This window comes from Cetorhinus maximus, chromosome 12 (assembly GCF_964194155.1).
Source record: "Cetorhinus maximus chromosome 12, sCetMax3.hap1.1, whole genome shotgun sequence".
Lineage (NCBI taxonomy): Eukaryota > Metazoa > Chordata > Chondrichthyes > Lamniformes > Cetorhinidae > Cetorhinus > Cetorhinus maximus.
The window spans coordinates 78,335,305-78,359,788 of record NC_135890.1 but is presented as its reverse complement, the minus strand read 5'-3'; the positions used below and the strand labels follow the sequence as shown (position 1 = coordinate 78,359,788).

The following is a 24,484-nucleotide window of genomic DNA, read 5'->3' as shown; positions in this document are numbered from 1 at the left end:
GTCACCTATGTCCCTTCCCCCATCAGTGTCAAACCCCCGGCATCACCTCTGTGGCTCAGTTCATAGCACCCTCGCCTTTGAATCAGAGGGTTGTGGGTTCATGTCCCACTCCTGGAAACCAAGAACTGTGATTGTACTCGAAAGAGTTGCAATCTGTGACTGTTGGTAACTCGAAAGAGTTTCCACCTCCCCAATGTCACCTCCCAACACGAACACTTGTCTTTCTAGGATGTCCAGGTGAACGTGCATATTCCCTTCCTTCCTGAGAATACCACTGCAATCCACATTGACCTCCCTGACCTCCTCCTTCCCACCCCCAGGGTCCGTGTCTGCTTCCAAGTCCCCACCAACCATCCACGCTGTCACTTCTACCACTACCGATGCACCTTCACCCTCCCACCCCACTGGCTCCCTCTGCTGCGTCTCATACTCACCATCCCCTTCTACCACGCCCATCCTCAATTTGTTCCCCAGAAGGCAATCATTGACACCACAGACTCCTCCCTTGTACATTCACCTGGACATCTCCCCCCTTACTCCTTTCTCCACCCTTACTCCCTTCTCCACCCTTACTCCCTTCTCCTCCCCTTACGTCAACCTCCCCACTTGCTGCATTCTCCCCTGTTATGCCCTCCTCCCCCCGTACTCCCTCCTCCCCTCTCACAACCTCACCACCCCCCCGACACCTTCATTGCCCCCCCACCACCAGTATGCCTTCCTCTCCCAGTCACATCTAGACCTTCCTCTCCCACTCACACCTAGACTTTGCTCTCCCAACCCCTCCCAGTACACCTTCCACTCCCACTCACAACCTAGACCTTCCTCTCCACCCTCCTCTCCAATCATGCATAGCAGCCCATGGCCAAGACTATGATGTTCCAAAAAAGAACCGAAGCATCAACAGAGACCTCCCATCTTCCACGAGCTGCTTCACAGCGGAACCATGTCCATGAGAATCCTCCCAGCATGCAATGTGCGTGTTCCTCCAGGGTCCAGTAGCTGTCGGGCTCCAGTATCTTCTTCTCCTTGGATGTCCGTGATCTGAGCAAGGCTGTAACGATGTGTCCCAACTTCTACACGTCACACTTGTCCAGACATGTTCTGGACCAGAATGTTTTCCTGCCAGCGTAATGGTAAATCTGGCATGGGAGAACGATTCAGGCCAGGTCTTACCTTGCATTCCATTACCCGAATGCAAATTGGGTTCACACCAGCCTCCAATGGGATTCACGTTCTGTCATGGTGGACACCATCGGATGATCCCGCTGTGCTTTCAGGCTGGTGTGAGACCAACTTATGGCTTTCTCTCCATATTGTCAACCCCCACCCGCCTCCCCCCACCCCCCAACCTGGCATGATGCCCGCCACCAATGGGGCCAGATGATCCTGCCCAATATGACTAAAATGAATAAAACTTGGATTGAGGTACATCAGGAAGTAACAATTGAGCAGTTAAAAATTCAAAAGCTCATATCAGCTGTGCATATCAGTGAGTCTGATACCAAACTGTGTTGCGAATAGCCTGAGGATTGTAAGAAGAGGTAATTCAGAGATGGATGGAGGTAGTTCATTAATTCAGAGTTCCTGGGAAAGAAAGTTGGAGGAGGGGACAATGAGGTAAGTTTGGGTTCCAACACGAGGGGGATGCAGAGCACTATTTGGAGCTCAGAAGTAAAAAAGAAAAGTTTGTTGACAAAATTAATGGGAAATAGGAACGCATGAGAATAAGCAAGTGAGAGAAAGAGGTTGCAGTCTAGGGGTAAGGAACTTTTTAAAATCTTGTTCAGGATTGTGAGCAAGCCATTAGAGGAAATTCCTCAGATGTTGAAGAGTTTCCAAAGTTTGGATGGAGTTGCCTTTGTTCAGAGTTAAGAGCTGCTGAGGGTAGCCAGATCCCATAACACAAACATTTCAAGCCCCTAGCCTTCAAAAAAAAATTCAAGCTTTCTCTGAATTTCCAACCATTCTCAACCCCATCTTTTTCTCACCATTCATACTTCCTTCATTCTCACTTCTGCCCTCTGCCTTCATTCTCACCCCCACTCTTTCTATCCTCACTCCTAACCTCTCCCTCCATCCTCCTCTTCCTCCATCCTTTCCCCCTATCCTCACTCCCATCTTTTCCCTCTATTCTCACTCCCATCTTCTTCCTCCATCCTCCCATCCTTTTTTCTCCGTTCTCTCCTTCCAACCTCATTCCTATCCTTTCCCTCCAACCTCTAACCTTCTGCTTCATCCTTCTAATCGCTCGAAGTTTGAAAGCTGGCTAGGCTGAGCTGCAGCTCCTGGGGACAGTGACTAATTATGGTCACAAGTCTATTCCCAGAATTGGTTAAATCCACCAATGAGGGAACAGCCTTTGTTAATCCTGCAGACCCAGAGAGTTTAGAAGTTCACTGAGCTTTTATTTCTAATAAAGTATAAAATGACAGTTTCAATTATGGTTAATTCCAGCTCCTGGTGAAAGTATGGGCAGGATTTCCCGGTCAGCGTGTGGGGGTGGGACCCGCTTGCTGACGCGTAAAATGACGCGGGATGACATCGGGTGGAACTCCCGACGTCAACCGCGTCATTTCAATTTTCAGGTCGGCGGGAGCGCAGCCGAATCAGCTGTGTGCCCACCGACCTGTCAACGGCCTATTGAAGCCATTTAAAAAGTAATTGCAGTAGTTAAAGGACCTGCCCATCCAACGGCAGGCCGGGAGCCCTGGCGGGCTTCAGAAAAAGCATGAAGCCTCATCCACGGGTGGGATGAGGTTTCATGTAGGTTTTTAAAAATTTAATAAAAGTTTAATTAAAAGTGATGGACATGTCCCAACTCATGTGGTCAGATGAGGGGGCATGTCAGGGAAATTTTATTTTTCTATTTTTAATGTTTTGGAATTTGGCACTGTTTTCCCTGAGGCAGCACTTAGCCTCAGGGAGATGAGAGCGCTCTTTTTCACGCATGCACGTAAGAGCGCACTCTTGGCTTAGGGAATCACCCCCGCCCGCAGAGGGAGCGCATAGTGCTTCCTGGTGGATGTCACGCTGGGCGGGCCTTAATTGGCCCGCCCACATAAAATGGCGGCGCACTGCCGATCAGGGGTGCCGATCGGAGGAGCGCCTGCATGCGCCCGCTCCTGAACTTCCCCCCCGATGGGGGGAAAATTCTGCCCTTTGTATTTGAAATAGGACTTTTTCACCTGAGAACCCTGTCACCTCAACAAGATTCTGCCCTTTTTTTATTTATTCATGGGATGTGGGCATCATTGCCCACCCTTAATTGCCTTTGAGTAGGTGGTGGTGAGCTGTCTCTTGAACCGCTGAGGTCCATGTGGTGTGGGTACATCCACAGTGCTGTTAGGGAGCAAGTTCCAGGATTTTGACCCAGTGACAGTGAAGGAACGGTGATATATTTCCATGGTCAGGATGGTGAGTGGCTTGTAGGGGAACTTCCAGATGGTGATGTTCCAATGTGTTTGCTGCCCTTGCCCTTCTATATGATAGCGGTCGAGGGTTTGGAAGGTGCTGTCTAAAGAGCCTTGGTGAGTTCCTGTAGTGCATCTTGTAGATGGTATACATTGCTGCCACTGTGCGTTGGTGGTGCTGGGAGTGAATGTTTGTGGATGGGGTGCCAATCAAGCGGGCTGCTTTGTCCTGGATGGTGCCCAGCTTCTTTAATGTTGTTGGAAGTCCAAGTGTAAATTCAGTTCAGATTGATGGGATGGGTGAGTGTCTGCTGACTACAAGGTTTCTGAGCGAAATGAGTTGCTGCACTATCAAGCAGTGTCTTGTGGCCTCATAAGTTAATGCAGTTGTAATGTTTCACGGGATCAAGGCAGTGCTGGTGAACCAGCCTGCAACTACCAAACCAAATTACTTAGTGGTGGTTCAAAGGCAAAACTGCAATCTTACTGCCCAGATAATGGCGCAATTTAGTGGAGCCTGCTGGAGCTGGCAAGATGGCGGGCAGGCCCGGAGAATTGTGGGGGAGGCCATGTGTCTGACTCCCAGAAGGTGGTGGGAAAGCTGTCCCACATTAAGTGAGCAGTGGCAAGGGGTCGACAAGGGAAATTCGCCTGGACACCACATGGACTGCAAAAGGCGGTCTTCTGAAGGGCAGTTAGGGATGGGCAACAAATACTGGCCCAGCCAGCAACGTTCATATCCCATATGAAAGAATATATCATATATCATATGAAAGAATAAATTAATAAAAGCTCTTGGGGGAGGGATTTCTACCCTACCAAGGGCTTAATCCAACGGGAGGCCTGATGCTATCCAGGTAAGTGGCTGCTTACCTGGTAATTACGTTGGGCCTCCCGTTGAAAAGCAATGTGGGGTTTACATCGGTTCTCCAACCAACCCATCGCCACAACTAAATTCTGCCCAAAGTGTGTAAATCACTCACACTCTTTGTCCCCTGGTTTCTGAAGTTATTAAATCCCTGTGTGATATCTTGTAGACTATCTTGTAGACTATCTTATAGAATCATAGAGGTGAATTTCCCACCACCCCTGACCTGTCCCCCATATTATGGGGGTGCTTAAGATGTCAGGCAGCCCACCACCCTTAGGCCTCTTCAGGCCCTTAAGTGGACAATTAACTGCCACTTCAGGGCCTTATTCTGCCTCTGCCACAATTTTTCAGTCTGCAGGGGAAGGTGAACAGCTCAGCAGCTTTGACAGCATGGGTTGCTGTCAAGCAGGAATTAAGGTTACTTCCTTTAGGGAGGGGTGGTCACCTGTGGCCAATGGGGACAGCCACACTGGCATCTCTAACCCAACACCCCCACCCCTCTTGCTCCCCTCCCTCGCTGGGGTCTCCCAGTCTTGCCAGCCCAAAATCACCGGACTTACCTGAAGCCCCGGAGACATCTTCACTTTGTGGGGACTGGTTGTATCCCAATAGTGCCCACTACTGTCTTCCGGTGCTGCTGGGGCTACAGAGCTGTCCAATCAGATAGGCTGACAGCTCTCAAAGGCACGACTTCCTGTCCTTGAGGGGCAGAAGTCCCACTCTGCACTGATTAAGGCCACCACCACATACTATCGCTGCCGGACAATCACATTTCACGTTAGCGAGGTGCCGACCAACTTTTAGGATTGCGGTGGGGAGGGCGGGGTGGGGGCGGTGGGTGCTGGGTAATTTGTCCTCCCATAAAATCCACTCCAATAGAGTCATTATGACACAGAAGGAAGATTTGGCCCATTGACCGCATGCTGCTCTAAGTAGAGCAATCCAGTCAGTCCCATTCCTGCACTTTTATCCCTCTAGCCTTGCAAGTTTATTTCCCTCAGATGCCTATCCAATTTCTTTTGAAATCATTGATCACCCCCACATCCACCTCCTTCAACAGCACCTACCAAACCCAGAACCAGTACTAGCTCAAAGAACAAGCGCAGCAGGCACATGGGAACATCACATCTGCAAGTTGTCCTCCAAGTGACACCATTCTCATTTGGAACTCTATTGCTGTTCCATCACTGCTGTTTGGGACAGAATCCTGCAACTCCCTCCCTAACAGCACTGTGGGTGTACCTAAACCACATGGACTGCAGCGGCTCAGGAAGGTGGCTCACCATCCCCACTTTAAGGGCAATTAGGGGTGGGTAATAAATGCTGGCCTAGCCAGCGATGCCCAGAAACAATGAACAAATAACAAAAATAAAAATCCCAGAAGTGATCCAGAGGAATAAGCTGTTTCTATTCTTCACATTTTTAATGGAGAAAACTCTAAGTCTTGAATATAAATACCTCCACCGAAGATGCTGGCACATTTACTATTTAGAGGAATTGTAGGCAGTTATGAAGGGCTCAGCTCTATTGATAAGACTGTGAAAAATCTGGTAAAAATTTTCAGAGGGGAACTTACTGTTGACATAGAGGCGCTTCTAGCATATTTTACTGACAAACTTCTGTTACTTCGTTTTCTCCCAGGAAAGGTTCACTGTTGTCAAGCAACATTTTTGTCCTCATTGGTGCTTTGCTAATGGCACTGAGTAAAACAGTGAAGTCCTTTGAATTGATCATAATCGGGAGATTCTTTGCTGGAATAAACTCAGGTAACATTTTTTCTAACAAATTAGGGGGCATTGGCCTTGGATAGGAGCACATAATAGAAGGTATAGTATTCACCGTCTGTTATATACCTGCCTGGTATACCTGCTGACTCATATACAGCCCACCAATATACACACCGCCCGATATACACCCCATCCGATACTGCCCGGTGTAGCCCTGCCTGGTGTAGCCCTGCCTGCTGGTCGCTGACAATTAATTGCCACTTCAGGGCCTAAATTCCATCTCCGCCGCAATTTTTCGGTCTGCCTGGGAAGGTGGAAGCAAGGCACACAGTCTGGCAGCTTGGACAGTGCGGGGCGCTGTTGAGCAGGTTGGGGTGGGGGGGGTGGTTCCTTCTTTGGGGGGGTGGGTCCCCTGTGCTGATTGGGGGCACTCCCCCCAACAAATTGGTACCCTCTTTTTGTCCCACCCCCCTTTCTCTCTAACCTTGCCCCCCACCCCCTCCCCTCCCTATCCGGTATACACCACACCCAATAAACACCTGCCCTTTATACTCACTGCCCGATATACAGCCCGACCAATATATGGCCTGCCTAATTTACACCCCGCCGAATGTACTTTCCACCTGATATACTCCCTGCCTGATATACGGACCGTCCGATATATTCCCTGTCTGATTAACATCCTACCCAATATGCTTCCCACCTGATACACATCTCGCTTGATATACTCTCTGTGTGATATACTCTCTGCCTGACACACCCCACGCGATTGCCACCTCACCACCCCCACCCCTGCCCGGTATACTCCCTGCCCAGTATACTCCCCACCCGAGCTTTTGGCCTAATAGTACATAATAGGTTCATTATCAAATTTATTTTGATAATGCTCTAGTAAAGCGGCTTGGAACGTTTAATTACATTGAAGGTACTATATAAACGCAAGTTGTTGTTGTGGTGCAATGTGTTTGTGTAATGTGCCTTCTGCACCATGTGCAAGTTGTGAGATTTGAATGTGAGGCTTGTAGCAGTGTTAAGTGTGTGAGGGTGAGGGGAGGCAAGGAATGTTTGGCTGCTTGATTAAGACTGTTGGTAGGTGAGTGAAGCAGGGGTTTGAGTGGAGGAATGTACAACACAAGTGGTTCGTTTATAAGGATATGGCAGCTGAAGATGTATTCTCCTGCCCGACAACTTGTGTGAAATCATTGAATTATCAGAACTAGATTGTTGGCATTAACCGTGAGGGCTATTTGCTCCCACTGCCTTTGTAATGTCTGTCTGATGGGCCTCCTAGCCACCTGAGGGACAAGGACCTCTTTCCTCCTGCATCCTCTTGCACCAATGCTTCCAGTGCTGCATTGGAGAGCCGAGGGCCATACTGTCTGGCTGGTTGCAACATTTCCACTCTTCTTTCTGCTCATAAACTCCTCTTTAACCTGTTCTAGCAGCTGCTGCAGAAAGAATGAAACTCACATTTAAGGGTGCAGACTGGCTTTAAGTAAGGCAAGCTAACTTTAAGTGAAGTAAAAGAAGAAAATACTGAAAATATACAGCAGGTCTGGCAGCATCTGTGGAGAGAGCAACAATTCAGGTTGATGACCTGTCATCAGAACTGATGGTGCTAGCGTTAAACAAGTTTGGGTCCCAGCTAAGGCATTGCAGCCGCTCAGCAGTGCTCTTACGCTCAGCTAAACGACATATCGTTTAATTTAGCAGGCAGCACAAAGTTTGTGATCTGCCTTCATCGCTATGCCAGCTCGTGCGTTATTTGTGTATACAGTCGCCACATCTGATTACCGGCCAAATCGAATGTTTCCCACTACAATTCTACACAGTTAATATCCAAGCAAAACACAAGTGCATCATAAAGTACCTTGTGAACAAATTTATAGATTGAATAATTTGGCAGTGTTGGGAATATTCAGTCAAACTACAAACAATAGTGAACAAAAATGGTTGGATCCATAAATGTGCCTCACATAACTTAATTTTTCCTTTTGCTTGAGGTGTGGGATTGAATGTTAACCCCATGTATCTGGGTGAGAGTGCACCAAAGGAAATCCGAGGCCTGGTGGCCCTGTCGTTTGCTCCATTTACTGCAGCTGGATTAGTGCTGGGCCAAACCATTGGACTTAGGCAAGTCCTACGTTTTACTCTGGTTTTACAATACTTCTGCATGGTGCAGTTTTACAGGGCTCGGTGTATGTTTCTGATAAAATGCTGCATAAAGATATAGGATGTGAAATTCTGAATGTTATTTTTGATGCTGAAGTGGTTTAGATCTGATGTGGAGGTAGCAGATCTGTAACTGAGACACACTCATTCAAAAGTACGTGTTAAATTTCAGCAGAGCTGGATGCTTCTGTAAGATGGGCCCACTGCTAAGAAAATTCAACAGTTTACTCTTCCCACCATTCCGTCATTGAGCCCTTATAATGGGGTTCAACATGGCCATTCTCATATAGTCTTCTGGCAGGGGCAGAACAGGAGCAGGAGAAAGTGAAAATGACTGAGCCACGTAAGAAAAGGTTACACTAAAAGAGAAGACTGGTGGAAGTACCTTTCTATTAGAGGCTACAGATTAAGCCATGCTCTTGATGATATCTAGAAGAACCCTGTTTATGGAGGCAGCGGTTCAGTAAGAAGGTTTAGAAGGACCCTATTGCAAATCAACCTCCAAACATTCTTTCAAGCCCCATAACCAGATTTACTTTGGAACAATGAACCTTTTTTACTGTGTATATGTATACTTCATATTACTACAATATCTGCCCCTGGTGCATCTTGGTGGTGATCATAATTCTAACTTGGTGCTGTACCTATGAGCTACCTGAGGGATAGGACAACAGTGGTTCTTGGCTGCCCAACTCCAAACTGGTCCTCATCTCAGGACTTCTGAGTCCTGTGGAGACTTTGCTACAGGCTGTGTCACCACTGAAAGCGAATGGGTAGCCTTCCCCTTTATGACTCCAGGCCCATAATAATGTGGCTGAATAGTAACATGAGAATGATAGCATAAATGATATAATAAATAAAAATCCCGCCATGACAGCTGGGGAAATTAAATTTAATGAAGTAAATTTGGAATAAACAACTAACAGCAATAATGGTGACCATGAAACTACTGGATTATTGCAAAAATCTATCTGGGCCAGGATTTTTCGCTGAGCAGATGGGCACGTGCTCGAACCACTCGAGCATTAAATGACGTGCGATGACATCGGGCGAGCGTCCCGACATCATTGCGCACTTGCGTGATACTTTGGTCGGCGGGCATGCTCGGGAGTTGGCAGCGTGCCCACCGACAATTCAAAGGCCTATTAAGCCATTAACAATCCAATTGATTTAAATTTTTCACTGCCCGTCCAACCTTATGCTGGGCGGGCAGCTGAAAAGGCCAGGTGGCCTTTGCATTTTTAGCGAAACCTCATCCACAGGTGGGATGAGGTTTCGATCCGTCATTAAAAAATTTTTTTTTTTTAAATTTCTTCTTAATTTCTAACATTTCCCTGTTCATGTGACATTTTTAAATGTTAACAAACACGTTACATGTGACTCTGTCACATAAGGGGACATGTTTGTCAACATTTTAAAAACCTTTATTTTTTATTTTCAAAACTGTTCCTCTCCCTGATCAGGGAGCTTTTCCAGCACGCACTCGCATGCCTGTGCGAACTTGCACTCGCCCTCCTACCGCCCTCCCCACCCCACCCCACAGGCAGCGCTGAGAGCTGCAGCTCACGTTTTGCGCTGGGTGGGCCTTAATTGGCCCACCAGCATGAAATCACCTTCCAACCTCAATCGCGGGCGGTGGTCAGCTTCCCGACCGCTCCTGACCACCCCTACCGAGCCCGCCCAACAAGAGCAAAGTTCTGCCCCTGGTTCAATAGTGACAGAAATTTGCTGAACTTATCTAGTCTGGTTTGGTCTATTTGTGACTCCAGAGCCACAGCAACTGGTTTGATTCTTAACTGTCCTCTGAAATAGTCTAGCAAGCCAGTTAGTTGTATAAGACCTACAAGAAAGTCTAATGAGAATAAAACAAGATGGAACACCCGGCATCAACTTGGGCACCAGACACAACAAAGCACACTCAGTCCAGTTGATCCTATGACTTCCTCTTCACTAACATCTGGGGGCTTGTGACAGAATTGAGGCAGTGGTCCCACAGACTAGTCAAGCAACAAACTGCCATAATTATACTCACTGAATCATAACTTAAAGCCAATGTCCTTGACTCCTCATCGCCATCTCTGGGTATTTACTGTTCCACTGGCTGGGCAGACACACCAGTTGTGGCGGCACAGAGGGATACAACTGGGAGGGAATGGCACTGATGGTGCAACTACACCACATGGACTGCAGCAATTCAAGGTAGTGGCTCACCACCAGCTTCTCAAGGGCAAATAGGGATGGGCAATAAATGCTGGCTTTGCCAGCCATGCCCACATCCTGGGTCTGATGGATGATCCCTAGATGGTTCTCAAAGCCTTTGCTCAGTCAGTATCCTGTTCCTTGAAGCCAGGGGCTCATTAGCTGGGTGCTGACTTCTGTGAGCCTTCCTCTCTGCAGTTCCAAGTTCACTTCTGGTACTGCCGGTGTAATGAATGAAGGAGTGTCATACATTTAAGGAAAAGTAAGCAGAAGTAGATAGCTTAACCAGGCTGCTCTCATGAGATTGCTTGTATGGAAAATAATTTCCAATGTGCAGATTAACAAATTTGATGCCTTTACAGCCAATAGAAATCAGTTAATAATATATTTTTGTACATGTAATGTGTATATATTCTACATCAGCATAATTTTTAAATAATTCTTCTGAATATTAACTTCATTGCCAGGAACAGTATGTCAATATTGTCCCACTACAGATCTCTGTTCACTGCTGATCCATTGTGTTTAGCATGACTATGTAGGTTGACTGTGTTGGTAGCTCAAGGAGTATTGATAAGGGAATTAAGCCATTTCATAATACCATTTGCAGGGAGATTTTGGGCCGTGAAGAATTGTGGCCCCTACTGCTGGCGTCCTGTGCAGTGCCAGCTCTAATCCAACTCATCACTCTGCCATGGTGCCCAGAGAGCCCCAGGTACCTGCTGATTGACAGGGGGAACAAGGACATGTGCATGAAGGGTAAGTGATTCAGAGAGGAGAGAATAAATATTTTTACCCATTGGCTGGGGGATTTTGTTGATAGCTGGAATAGAAAGTTACCCCAACCTGTTTTGTTCTTCCACAAACAAACCTTTCCTCATCATAGTTGCACAAATTTATTTATTTTAAAAACTATAGTTTGTGAAGAGAATAAATTTATTTCTTTAATAATCTACCTGCAATGGATAAGGGAGGTGTTATTTATTTTCTAGCAATCAAGGGGAAAGAAATCATTCACTTCATTTTCTCTGAATACATCTCTCATAGACTTTTACCAAATTCCTTCATTGGAAATGTGCTCTCCTCTTCCACGCCTCTTGCCATTGAATAACTTCCAAATCTTTGTCCCCACTTTTTAAAATCTGCATTAGCAGATATCACATAAGGAGGAGGAGGCTCCATAAATATCCCCATCCTCAATGATGGAGGAGCCCAGCACATCAGTGCAAAAAATAAGGCTGAAGCATTTGCAACAATCTTCGGCCAGAAGTGCCGAGTGGATGATCCTTCTCGGCCTTCTCCAGAGGTCTTCAGCCAATTCGATTCAGTCCAAGTGGTATCAAGAAACAGCCCTGACAATATTCTGGCAATAGTACTGAAGATTTGTGCTCCAGAACTTGCTGTGCCCCTAGCCAAGCTGTTCCTGTACAGCTACAACACTGGCATCTACCCGGCAATGTGGAAAATTGCCCAGGTATGTCCTGTACACAAAAAGCAGGACAAATAAAACTCAGCCAATTACTGCCGCATCGGTCTGCTCTCAATTATCAGTAAAGTGACAGAAAGGGTCATCAACAATGGTATCAAGCAGCACTTACTTAGCAACTGATGCTCAGAGTGGGTTCTCCCAGGGTCACTCAGCTCCTGACCTCATTACAGCCTTGGATCAAACATGGACAAAAGTGCTGAACTCCAGAGGTGAGGTGAGAGTGACTGCCCTTGACATCAAGGCAGATGTGACTGAGTGTGGCATCAAGGGGCCTTAGCAAAACTGGAGTCAGTGTGAATCAGGGGGAAAACTCTTTGCTGGTTGGAGTCATACCTAGCACAAAGGAAGATGCTTGTGGTTGTTGGAAGTCAGTCATCTCAGTTCCAGGACATCACTGCAGGAGTTCCTCAGGGTAGTGTCCTAGGCCCAGCCATCTTCAGCTGCTTCATCAACGACCTTCCTCCCATCATAAGGTCAGAAGTGGGGATGTTCGCTGATTATTGCACAATGTTCAGCACCATTCATGACTCCTGAGATACTGAAGCAATCCATGTACAAATGCAGCAAGACCTGGATAATATCCAGGCTTGGGCTGACAAGTGGCAAGTAACATTTGCACCACACAAGTATCATGCAATAATCATCTCCAGCAAGAGAGAATCTAACTATTGTTCCTTTACATTCAATGGTAGTACCATCGCTGAATGTCCCACTATCAACATCCTGGGGGTTACCATTGACCAGAACCTGAACTGGACTAGCCACATAATTACTGTGGCTACAGGAGTAGGTCAGAGGCTAGGGGTCCTGCAGTGAGTAACTCACCTGATTCCCCAAAGCCTGTCCACTAGCTACAAGGCACAACTCAGGAGTGTGATGGAATACTCTCCACTGGCCTGGATGAGTGCAACTCCAACAACTCTCAAGAATCTTGACACCATCTACAAGCTGCACTGCAGAAACTCACCAAGGCTCCTTAGACAGCACCTTCCAAACCCACGACTGCTACCATCTAGAAAGACAAGGGCAGCAGATTCATGGGAACACCGCCACCTGGAAGTTCCCCTCCAAGTCACTCACCATCCTGACTTGAAAATATAGCGCTGCTTCTTCACTGTCACTGGGTCAAAATCCAAAAGCTCTTTCCCTAACAGCACTGTGGGTGTACCTACACCACAGGGACTGCAGCGGTTCAAGAAGGCAGCTCACCACCAACTTCTCAAGGGCAATTAGGGATGGACAATAAATGCTGGCCCAGCCAGCGATCCCCCCATCCCAGAAATGAATAAAACAAATTAGCAATCAGCTAATGGGACTGTAAGAAAACTGAAGTGTTTTTACCTAAGTTTAACTAGATAACAATTTTCTTCATTTGATGAAGAAGTTAAAAATATATCTCTACTCACAGAAATCATAATCATGTTTAATTCAACATAATGTTGCAACAATGGTCCAATTGCTTTCTGGCCAGTTTGCTTGAGGGATGAAGCAAGTCACTCAATTCAAATACATGCAAGCTGCAGGACTGTTCAAATATGCCTTTAATTTGGAGCTTTATGAATGGAACTTACAATTATGTGAATACTGCCTGACTCCAGTCACTGTCTCATCAACCAACTTCTTTTCAAATCCTTTTAAGGTTGATCAGGAGCTTTCAAAGAAAGGTTACCCGACTAGAAATTAAAACAAAGTGCTGGAACTCGAACTTGGACTCGAAATGTTAACTCTGTTTCTCTCTCCATGAATGCTTCCAGACCTGCTGAGTTTTTCCAGCACTTTCTGTATTCATTTGAGATCTCTGGCATCAGCAGTATTTTGCTCTTATCTGACTAGAATATTTGAAGAGGATAAATTACTTCTGTAATTGGAGGGGAAGGGATTAATGAGGTCTGATTGCCCCTCTGGTTACCCAATCATTGGCTTTTCAATTTCCGTAGCATTGAGAAGATTACATGGCAAGGACAATATCACCACCGAAATGGATGAAATGCTGGAAGAGCAAATGGCACTTCAAGGTCAAAAGGCAAAGAGACTGTGGGATCTGTTCAGAGACCATTCTGTCAAACAACAGCTGATCATCACTTTTGTGCTGGGTAGTGCCATGCAGTTATGTGGAAATGATGCTGTAAGTAAGACTGAGGTCCACTGGAGGCCTAGCTCCTAATAATGAAAAATAAGCCCAGTAGTGCCACTGTAGAACTTCAGCTGAATATGCAGTGCCTAGGTCCTCAGGTCTTCTTTGGGTTGCTGAAAGACTGTGTTGATCTTTTTGCTTTGTATCTGCATTCTAACATGAGGTGCTAAAGTACATTGTGCCAGCCTTGCAGTGTTGTCAGGGTAACAGGCAGGTGTTGACCACAGGGTAGCAGGAAATACTGGACCTCCATTCCTGTTTTACACTCCAAGCCACGGGATGGTAGACTCTGTTCATGTTGCAACTATCTATAAAAGTTCTCCCTCTTTCAAATGTTCATGCCTTTTTCCCCCTCATTGCTCCCTGGGTATTCTTGCCACCCCTTGCTGATTTCAGCCACAGCCTTTTCCCCATTGCCATGACTCCCACTCCAAATGGTAACTCTTAGTGGAAATCAGTTTATCTGATAGGAGACCCCTACTGTTTGGGGAAGCAATGGGAGACTTGTGTCGCTTCTCTCCAGGAAGTCTGATGCCATTTTAATCCAATTAGGCACTTACCTGGCCAGTATTGGGCCTCCCACGGGATCAAGGCCCCAGTAGGGCAGAAATATCCTGCCCTCTATATTTGTTGTCTTACCAGAGGCTGGCAGCTCTCCATTGCTGGCAGTGCCACAGGGAGCAGTGTCTGTTGCTGGTAATGCTCTGAGGCCTCCCCCAGGGACCATCGTTGGATCCCAGGAGACAGGTAAGTGAGGTGGGATGCAGGTCATGAGGAGGGCTGGAGGGGAATGGAAAGCAAGGACAGGATGTTGGCGCTCAGCAGCTGCCCTCCATTTCCTATTGCTGCATACCTTGTCAATGAGGTCCCACCCCACCCCCCACAATAGGCCGCTGGCAAAGTTGACAGGCCTTGCCAGGCAGCTTTCGGGTGGCACGGGATACCCATGCAAATCCTGTAAAATTCCTGAGCTACCATCAAATCCTGGTAGGCTCAGGGATAATTGATTTTAAGTGGCTCATTAATGTTCCTAATTGACATCCTGTCGCCAATGGGTGGTATTCCTTTGTTGGGCCCTTCCTGCCTCCCACAAAAATTGGGACAGTTTTCCCACTTCTGGAAATAGGACATGGGTACTCCTGCTCGATTCCCTTAGCGCCCCACACCCCCGCCATCATGCTCGCTCAGTTGGGCTCCATTATATTTCACTCTCTCCTTCTGTGTATCTGAGCAGTGACCTGTGTGATAGCTTTATGGTCTTTAAGTCCCATTGCGAGACATGCCATGAGGTTTCCACTAATTAAATATGTAGAAACAACGTTGTAGGAAATAGCAGGTCCTGTATATTGTTACAGAATAAGATATTGAATTAATGCACACTTGTGTGTAATGTCATTAGACTCCAAATTGCATATGCACTGTATTTTGTTGGACTCAGAAACTGAATGCCTTTTTTTCCCACTAGACATATACATACGCAGCGTATGTATTCCGTGCTGCTGGAATTCCCAGTGAAAATATCCAGTATGTCACTATTGGAACAGGGTGCTCTGAATTCACCACTTCGTTAACAAGTGTAAGTACTGTTTTAATTCTGTTTTGTTTCACAGTGAAACAATTTCCATTGTCATTTATTTGTTATGTTTAGATGATTATCAGTCACTGATTTTAAACTCCTAAACTCCCATTTTTGCTACATGAATCAGAGGTGAGCAGGACTAAAGTAGTGTCGACTGTCTCACCGTATTTAATTTTGCCTCAAATTACTCAGTCTCCTTCCCCTACTCAGAGTCTAAAGGATAATGCACCGGCTGAAATATGTTATCTAAGGGTAATGCACAAGCTAATGCAGCAGTTCTCAAACTAGGATCCACTGACTTCTGGGAGTCTGCAATGCCTTTCCAGGGGACACGCAAAATAAAGTGAAATGTAAGCTGGGAGGCAGGGGCGGAGTGCGGCCACCACATGAGCTGGCTGTTTCACCTTGGAGGGAAGCACACAAGGATAGACAGGCTCTTATGTGAGAAACAGACAGACGCATCTTACTGATAGCTGTAAGTAAATACCTGTTTTCTTAAAAGCATTATTAAACATTCGTTACATACAGCACTTTCATATTATGAGTATATAGTAGTATAGTTTAGATGGGAGGGAAACACCTTGGTATATACAGGATTGTTATGACCGATGCAGTTGGTAAAGCAGAGTTATTTAAAAATCCCAGAGGGAAACTTTAAACAACTGTCATAACCTATAATTTTAAGTGTTATGTTTGAGATGCGACTCTAAATTTAGGAATCAGACCACCAGTTCTTGAGGTTGTACATTAAACTAAATGAAACATTTTATTAATTTACACAGGTTAAAATATATATGCACATGGCTACAAATTACTACTTTCATTACTTTTAACAAATTCCCAAACCAATCTCCATTAAGACAACAGCAACCCATAGACTTAAGCAGACACCAGGCAAAGCATTTTCACCTAATGAATTCAAAATGAGGTTCTTTGTGGAGCCAGTTGGAGGCTTGCAGCTGCCTTTTGATCTCACACTGCCTCTGCTCTGCACACCCGAAAACTGCTGAAGTTATACCTACCACCACTGATTGAATTCAAATTCTCATTGTCTCACCAGCCTCTTTGAAAGTCACCTTTTAACAATGAAACCCCTTTCATAGTACCAACTTTATTAGTAATATAAACATATGGTTTAGTAGATAGGTGTCAAGTTTTCACCCCACTTCTTCAATGCTCTATTCAAAAAATGCAAATGCACGCTATCTCCCTTACATATCAAAATTAGTACACATAAAAGCACCCAGACTAGCTGGCTTTAATCCAATTAAGACACACCCCCAGACTGAACCTCTCTTTAAAAGAAAAATATTTTCCAATAATATTATACATATTAATAGCTCCATGACAAGGATAAAGCACCATCTAGCTACATATAGGATAAAGCATCATCTGGGTACATATAGGATGATAAAGTATGGTCTGGGTACATATAGGATAAAGCATCATCTGGGCACATATAGGATGATAAAGTACGGTCTGGGTACATATAGGATAAAGCACATTCTGGGCTGGAATGTTTTGCCTGTAGAAATAGTTTTGTTCTATTTATCTTATGGCCTGAATTTTATGTTCCGAGGCTGGGCGCGTGCCCGACCTGAACACGTAAAATTGCGCAAAATGGTGTTGTGCATGCGTCCTGATGTCATTGCGCACGCATGCAATATTGAAGTTGGTGGGCGCATGCGGAAGTCAGAGCCATGCCTACCAACAATTAAAGGGCCTGTTAAGGCTATTAAAAAGCCTGTTGACCGAGGTTTTACACTGCCCGTGCGATTTCGCACTCGTCGCACGTTTTTATCAAATTGTCATCCAAGGGTGGGATAAAATGGGTCCGGAGCATTGCCAGTGTGAGTAGTGAGGAGTTTAGGAGATAGTTTGCTGCTGGTTGCTTCGTGAAACTTGACAGCTTTAGCTCCATTTTTAGCTTCAGTCTTTGCATTGCTAGCCTTCATTTCAGGGCTCATTGGTGTCTCCAAGGCCCCTGGAGGATTTATATATTGTGGATCCTTCAAGTCACCTGACAGCTTTCTGTTTCTCTGGTCATGGGAATTGTCTACTCCACTGGTGGAACCTCCTTAGAGGAGGAAGAGAGGGGCAGAAGGGAGGAGGCAGAGTGTCCGTAGGCAGCGTCCAAATGACCTGTGGGAGGAGAGGTGCAGGCACAGGGGACGCAGGGCCAGCAGAAAGTCCAAGGCGGAAGGGGTCACAGAAGACGCCACTATCCTGCTGCCTGAGTGAACAGGCAGTGATGCAGCTACCTCAACATGTCAGGGATGCAGTGCCAAAGGAGGCTTCACCTCCCCAGGGAGACTGTGACCTCCATTTGTCAGATGTTGGGCTGGAGATCACCTCCAACTGCTTTCAACTTCTATGCTTCCGGCTCTTTCCAGGGGTCGGTGGGGGATCTGCGTGGAGTCTCCCAATCAGCTGTCCACAGTTGCGTCAAGCTGGTGACTGACGTTCTGTTCAGGCTGGTCACGACATTTATTCATTTCTCGGACAGACGAGGTCAGCCAGGCTGAGCGAGCCAGAGGCTTCGCTGTCATTGCCGAGTTCCCTGGCATCCAGGGTGTCATCGACTGCACTGATGTGGCCATGAAGGCACCAGCAGGTGAGCCGGGTCCCTTCGTGAACAGGAAGTGCTTCCACTCCATGTACGTGCAGATAGTTTGTTACCACAAGATGCAGATTCTGCAAGTCTGTGCAAGGTAACCTGGCTGCTCCCATGATACATAATCCTCCGACACTCACAGGTGCCAAGACTGTTCATCCCGCCTGGCTGCTGGGTGACAAGGGCTATCCATTGAACAGGTGGCTTATGTTGCCTGTCCAGCACCCAAGGACAGAAGCAGAGCAGAGGTATAATAGGAGCTGTGCCTCCACAAAGGCGGTGATAGAGAAGACCTTTAGTCTGTTGAAGATGAGATTCAGATACCTGGATCGTTCAGGGGGAGCATTGCTATGTCCTCCAGAGGGTGTGTCTCTTATAGTCGTTGCATGCTGCACTCTCCACAATCTGGCTCTGGAAAGGGGGGACCCAGTGTAGGATGAGGATTTCAGGGCAGCTCCACAAGCCACAGATGATGACTCCAATGATGGATCTGAAGAGGAACCTGGGGAAGAACACGGTGAGGACGTGGAGGCAGACCTCTGGAACCTTCAGGGAGGCAGGGACACCAGGGAGGCCTTGATTCAATGCTCCTTCAGCTAGGCTGCCATGACACTGCTTCCACCTCATGCCAGGGGCGCCATCTCCTTACCAGGTGTTTGCAATGACCCATTCCATTGCACCCAAAGTCCACTCAGTACCTGTGCAATAAAGTTTAGAGCCCCTCATGTCCAGCATAAGACACTGGCATGCCCTGCACCTAGAAAACAAGTCAAGTATACTCAGGCCATTAACACAAAAGCAAACTTTATATGCTCATGGCACTTACAGGCAATGAACTTAGCATGATAAGGTGTTAACAGTCATTCCAGTAAACAACTTACAACTTAACAAATAATGGCAGAACGGAGGATCACCCATGAAAAGTCCCTTTTGTGTTCATGGTGATTTAAATGAACGTTTGTGAGTACTGCATCTTGGTCCCCTCCCACTTGCTGGCAGCGGCATTGGAGGCAGCATGCTGACTTTGGCAGTCGTCCTCTGGCTGGTAGAGTCTGCATGGTTACTGCCTGTGAGGGTGTGTCCAGTGCCATGGCTGGTCATTTCTCAGTCGTCGCGGCCTCATCAGATGGCTACAGTCATTGGCAGAGGGGCGGAGGAGCTGCTGCTGTCATCCAGAGCACCCTGAGAGGAACCTCCAGAGACCGCTTGAAGCTCGTCAGCTAACAGGAGGTTGTTCTGGGCCTCCCTGCTGACCAATGTCACAAAAGTATAATAATTTTCATAATATTATTGTGATTTATTGTAAAAGTAGGTTAATAGTGGGTTTTGGATAGTTTATGTGTGTGTGTGTGTGGGGGGATTTAATTGAATTGGAGACAGCTGGTTTGGAGGCTTTGACTCATCAAAAGAAGCTAGGTTTGAAATGCTAAATACATAAGCATGGCTGAAGTTTTAGATAGTGAGGTGAGGAGAATTTGCATTTTTAGATAAATCAGGGTAGTTTGAATTTCAAAGAGATGGTGGGATGTTACACCTAGCCAGAGAAGCTAGGCCTATCAGTGTGCTTATTTTTCCCAAACATTACTGTCAATATTAGCATCATGAAAAGATTTATATGATGAGAAAGGTAAAGTTCCAAAGACATATGGGAACAATGGAATTTGCATTAAAAGGAAGAAACATGTATAAAGAAGAAGAGGCTATGTGTTAGAGAGGAAGGCGTTGTAAGATCTACCAGAAGTGTGAAAAGGCTCCAGTATTTGTGCATTAAGTCTGCTGTCTACAGAGACTGAAGCTGGGAAAAGCCACTTTTAATTCTACTGTCCAGGGTATTGTGTTAGATGCCATTGCTGTTCCACACAAATTTTTCTTCCTTGAACTCGACAGCTTCCTCTGTGTCCTCTGGCAGCCAGGGAGCTGCCTCTCTGCTTTTGAATCCCCCACTAGGTCGCCATTGGACCTGACTCCCAGCCCTGCCTGGCCCTTCGACCAGGGAAAAGACACGTTTCACGCTGGGCGGGCCTCAATTGGCCACTCAGTGTGAAATCGCATTCAAAACGCGATCTCGCTCGGGGGCGGATTCTGCACCCATTTCCGGACCCGCCAACTTTGCGCGGACACCAAGTGTGAAATTCAGGCCTGTTTCCTTAATATCTTAAAGTTTCATCAAATCATCCTATAACCTTCTAAATTCCAAGGAATGCAACTCTAGTTTGTGCAATCTCTCCTTTTAATTTTATCCTTGGAGTTCAGATATCTTTCTTATAAATCTAAAGCTGAAGGATAATTTCTATGCACTTGTATTCTATTCCTCTGTAAATCTGTACGATGAGATAAGTGCATTTGAAATGAACAAAGGGGTGTATTGGATAAACTAAATAAATTCAAAGAGGATAAAGCCCCTCATTCAGATGGATTGCATCTACGTACAGTATGTTAAAAGGGTCGCGGGAAGAGTTGGCAGAGGCATTACTACACATATTTAACAATTCATTAGAAAAAGGTGTAGTGCCAGAGGACTGGTAGATAGCTAATGTAATTCTACATTTAAGAAGGAAGACAGATGTCCGGGGAATTAGAGACCAGCCATTCATTCAGTTATTCATTCATGTGATGTGGGGGTTACTGGCTAGGTCAGCATTTGTTGCCTTTGAGAAGGTTGGTGGTGAGCTGCTTTCTTGAACTGCTGCAGTCCATGTGGTGTAGGTACACCCAGAGTGCTGTTGGGGAGGGAGTTCCAGGGTTTTGACCCAGTGATAGTGAAGGAATGGCGATATATTTCTAAGTCAGCATGATGAGTGGCTTGGAGGGGAACTCTCAAGAGGTGCTGTTCCCATGCATCTACTGCCCTTGCCCTTCTAGGTGACAGAGATCATGGGTTTGGAAGGTGTTCCCAAAGGAGCCTTGGTGAGTTGCTACAGTGCATCTTGTTGATGGTACACAGTGCTGCAACTGTGCATGGTGGGGGATGGGGTGAATGTTTAAGATGGTGGATGGGGTGCCAATCAAGTGGGCTGCTTTGTTCTGGATGGTGTTGAGCTTCTTGAGTGTTGTGGGAGCTGCACTCATTCAGGCAAGTGAAGAGTATTCCATCACACTCCTGACTTCCTTTTAGATGGTGGACAGGCTTTGGGGATTGGTGAATTACTCGCTGCAGAATTCCCAGACTCTGACCTGCTTTTATAGCCACAGCATTTATATGGCTGGTCCAATTCTGTTTCCAGTCAATGATAACTCCCAGGATATTGAGAGTAGGGTTTCAGTAATGGTAATGCCATTGAATGTCAAGGGGAGATGGTTAGGTTCTCTCTTGTTGAAGATGGTCATTGCCTGGCACTTGTGGGGCTTGAATGTTACTTGCCACTTATAAGCCCAAGTCTGCATATTGTCCAGATCCTGCTGTATATGGACACAGACTGCTTCAATATCTGAGGAGTTGTGAATTGTGCTGAACACTGCAATCATCAGTGAACATCTCCACTTCTGACTTTATGGTGGAGGGAACGTCGTTGCTGAAGCAGCCGAAGCTGGTTGAACCCAGGACACTACCCTGAGGAACTCCTGCAGTGATGTCCTGGGACTGAGATGGTTGTGGTTATTGGAGGTCAATCATTTTCCTTTGTGCTAGATATGACTCCCAACCAGTGGAAAGTTTTCTCCATGATTCCAGCCAACTTCAGCTTTGCTAGGGCTCCTTGATGCCATACTTGGTCAAATGCTGTTTAGATGTTAAGGGCAGTCATTCTCACCTTACCTCTTGAGTTTAGCTCTTTTGTCCCTGTTTGGACCAAGGCTGTTACGAGGTCAGGAGCTGAGTGGTCCTGGCAGAGCCCAAATAAAGCATCAGTGAGCAGGTTATTGCTGAGTAAGTGTTGTTTCATAGCACTGTCGAAAACCACTGCCATCACTTTGTTGATGATTGAGAGTAGATTGATGGGGTGGAATTGGCTGGGTTGGATTTATGCTGCTTTTTGTGTACAGGACCAACCTGGGCAATTTTCCATATTGCCAGGTAGATGCTAGTGTTGTAGCTGTACTTGAACAGTTTGACTAGGGGCATGGCTAGTTCTGGAGCACAAGTCTTTAGTACCATCGCTGGGATACTGTCAGAGACTATAGCCTTTGCAGTATCCAGTGCCTTCAGCCATTTCTTGATATGACGTGGAGTGAATCGAATTGGCTGAAGACTGGCACCTGTGAAGCTGGGGGAGGCCAAGATGGATCATCCACTCGGCACTTCTGGCTGAATATGGTTGCAAATGCTTCAGCCTTATCTTTTTGCACTGATGTGCTGGGCTACCCCATCATTGAGGATGGGATATTTGTGGAGCCTCCTCCTCCAGTTAGCTGTTTAATTATCTACCATCAATCACAACTGGTGTGGCAGGATGACAGAGCTTATATCTGGTCCATTGCTTGTGTGATTGCTTAGCTCTGTCTGTTGCATGCTGCTTTCATTGTTTGGCATGCAAATAGTCCTGTGTTGCAGCTTTACCAGGTTGACAACTTTTTTCTTTTTAGGTATGCCATGTGCTGCTCCTGGAATGCCCTCCTGCACTCTTCATTGAACCTGGGTTGATTCCCCTGGTTTGGTGGTAATGATAGAGTGGGGGATATGCTGGGCCATGAGGTTACAGATTGTGGTTGAGTACAATTCCGCTGCTGCTGATGGTCCACAGCACCTCATGGATGCCCAGTGTTGGGTTGCTAGATGTTAGAAATCTATCCCATTTAGTATGGTAGTTGTGCCACACAACACATTGGATGGTATCCTCAATGTGAATATGTGCATTATGTGAAGGTGGGACTTTGTCTCCACAAGGACTATGCGGCTGTCATTCCTGGCAATACTGTCATGGACAGATACATCTGTGACAGGTAGATTGGTGAGGACGAGGACGAGGTTAAGGTAAGGGGAGATGGTGGCGTAGTGGTAATGTAACTGGACTAGTAATCCCTGGGGGCATGGGTTCAAATCCCACCATGATGGCAGTTGGTGGAATTTAACTAAATCTGAAATTGAAAGCTAGACTCAGGAATGGTGACCATGAAACTATTATCAATTGTTGTAAAAACCCATCTGATTCATTAATGTCCTATAATGAAGGAAATCTGCCATTCTTACCTGGCCTACATATGAGTCCAGACCCACAGCAATGTGCTTGATGCCCAACTCATCTGAATTAGCCTAGCAAGCTGCTCAGTTCAGGGGCAATTAAAGATGGGCAACAAATGTTGGCCTTGTCAGTGAAACCCATACCCCATGAACAAGTAAAAAATTAAATGGAGTAAGTTTTTCCCTCTTGCTGGTTCCCTCACCAGCTCCTGTAGGCCTAGTCTAGCAGCTGTGTCCTTTAGGACTGGGCCAGCTCGGTCAGTAGTGGTGCCACAGAACCAATCTTGGTGATGGCCATTGACGTCCCCCAACCAATATACATTCTGTGCCCTTGCCATCCTCAGTGCTTCTTCCAACTGGTGTTCAACATGGAGGAGCACTGATTCATCAGCTGAGGGAGGGCGGTAGGTGATAATCAGCAGGAGGTTTCCTTGACCATGTTTGACCTGATGCCATGAAACTTCATGGGGTCCGGAGTCAATGTTGAAGATTTCCAGGGCAACTCCCTTCTGGCTGTATACCACTGTGCTGTAACCTCTGGTGGATCTGTCTTGCCAGTGGGACAGGACATACCCAGGGATGATGTTGCTGGTGTCTGGGACATTATTCCGTGAGTATGAACATGTTAGGCTCTAGCTTGACTAGTCTGTGGGACCGGTCTCCCAATTTTGGCACAAGTCCCTAGATGTTATTAAGGAAGACTTTGCAGGATCGACAGGGCTGGGTTTGCCATTATTGTCTCTGGTGCTGAGGTTGATGCTAGAGATTGTCCAGTTTTACTCCTTTTTTTAAAGACCGTAGCTGTTTTATACAACTGAGTGGCTTGCTAGGCCATTTCAGAGGGCATTTAAGAGTCAACCACATTGCTGTGTGTCTGTCGTCACATGTAGCCTAAACCAAGTAAGGAGGGAAGACTTCCTTCCCTAAAGGGCATTAGTGAACCAGATGGGTTTTTATGACATCAACAATGGCTTCATGGTTACTATTACTGAGACTAGCATTTTAATTCCAGATTTATTAATTGAATTTAAATTCCACCAGCTATGAGGTTTGAATCCGTGCCCCACCCCCCACCCCCCATGGAGCATTAGCATGGTCTCTGGATTACTAGTCCAGTATGCCACTATGCCACCGCCTCCCCCAAATTGACAGGGTGGGTCTCTTTTCTCTCGA

At 46.3% G+C, this 24,484-nt stretch overlaps 1 protein-coding gene across 1 annotated transcript in view; it reads left to right on the top strand.

Moving 5' to 3' along the window:
- LOC144687609 (solute carrier family 2, facilitated glucose transporter member 11-like) overlaps positions 1-24,484 on the top strand; it is a 76,428-nt gene that overhangs the window by 23,082 nt on the left and 28,862 nt on the right. Inside the window, exons 4-8 of the mRNA XM_078553956.1 lie at positions 5,923-6,047; positions 8,012-8,145; positions 10,994-11,138; positions 13,806-13,993; positions 15,468-15,578. Coding sequence (XP_078410082.1) covers positions 5,923-6,047; positions 8,012-8,145; positions 10,994-11,138; positions 13,806-13,993; positions 15,468-15,578 — 703 coding nt within the window. The remainder of the gene's footprint in view (positions 1-5,922; positions 6,048-8,011; positions 8,146-10,993; positions 11,139-13,805; positions 13,994-15,467; positions 15,579-24,484) is intronic.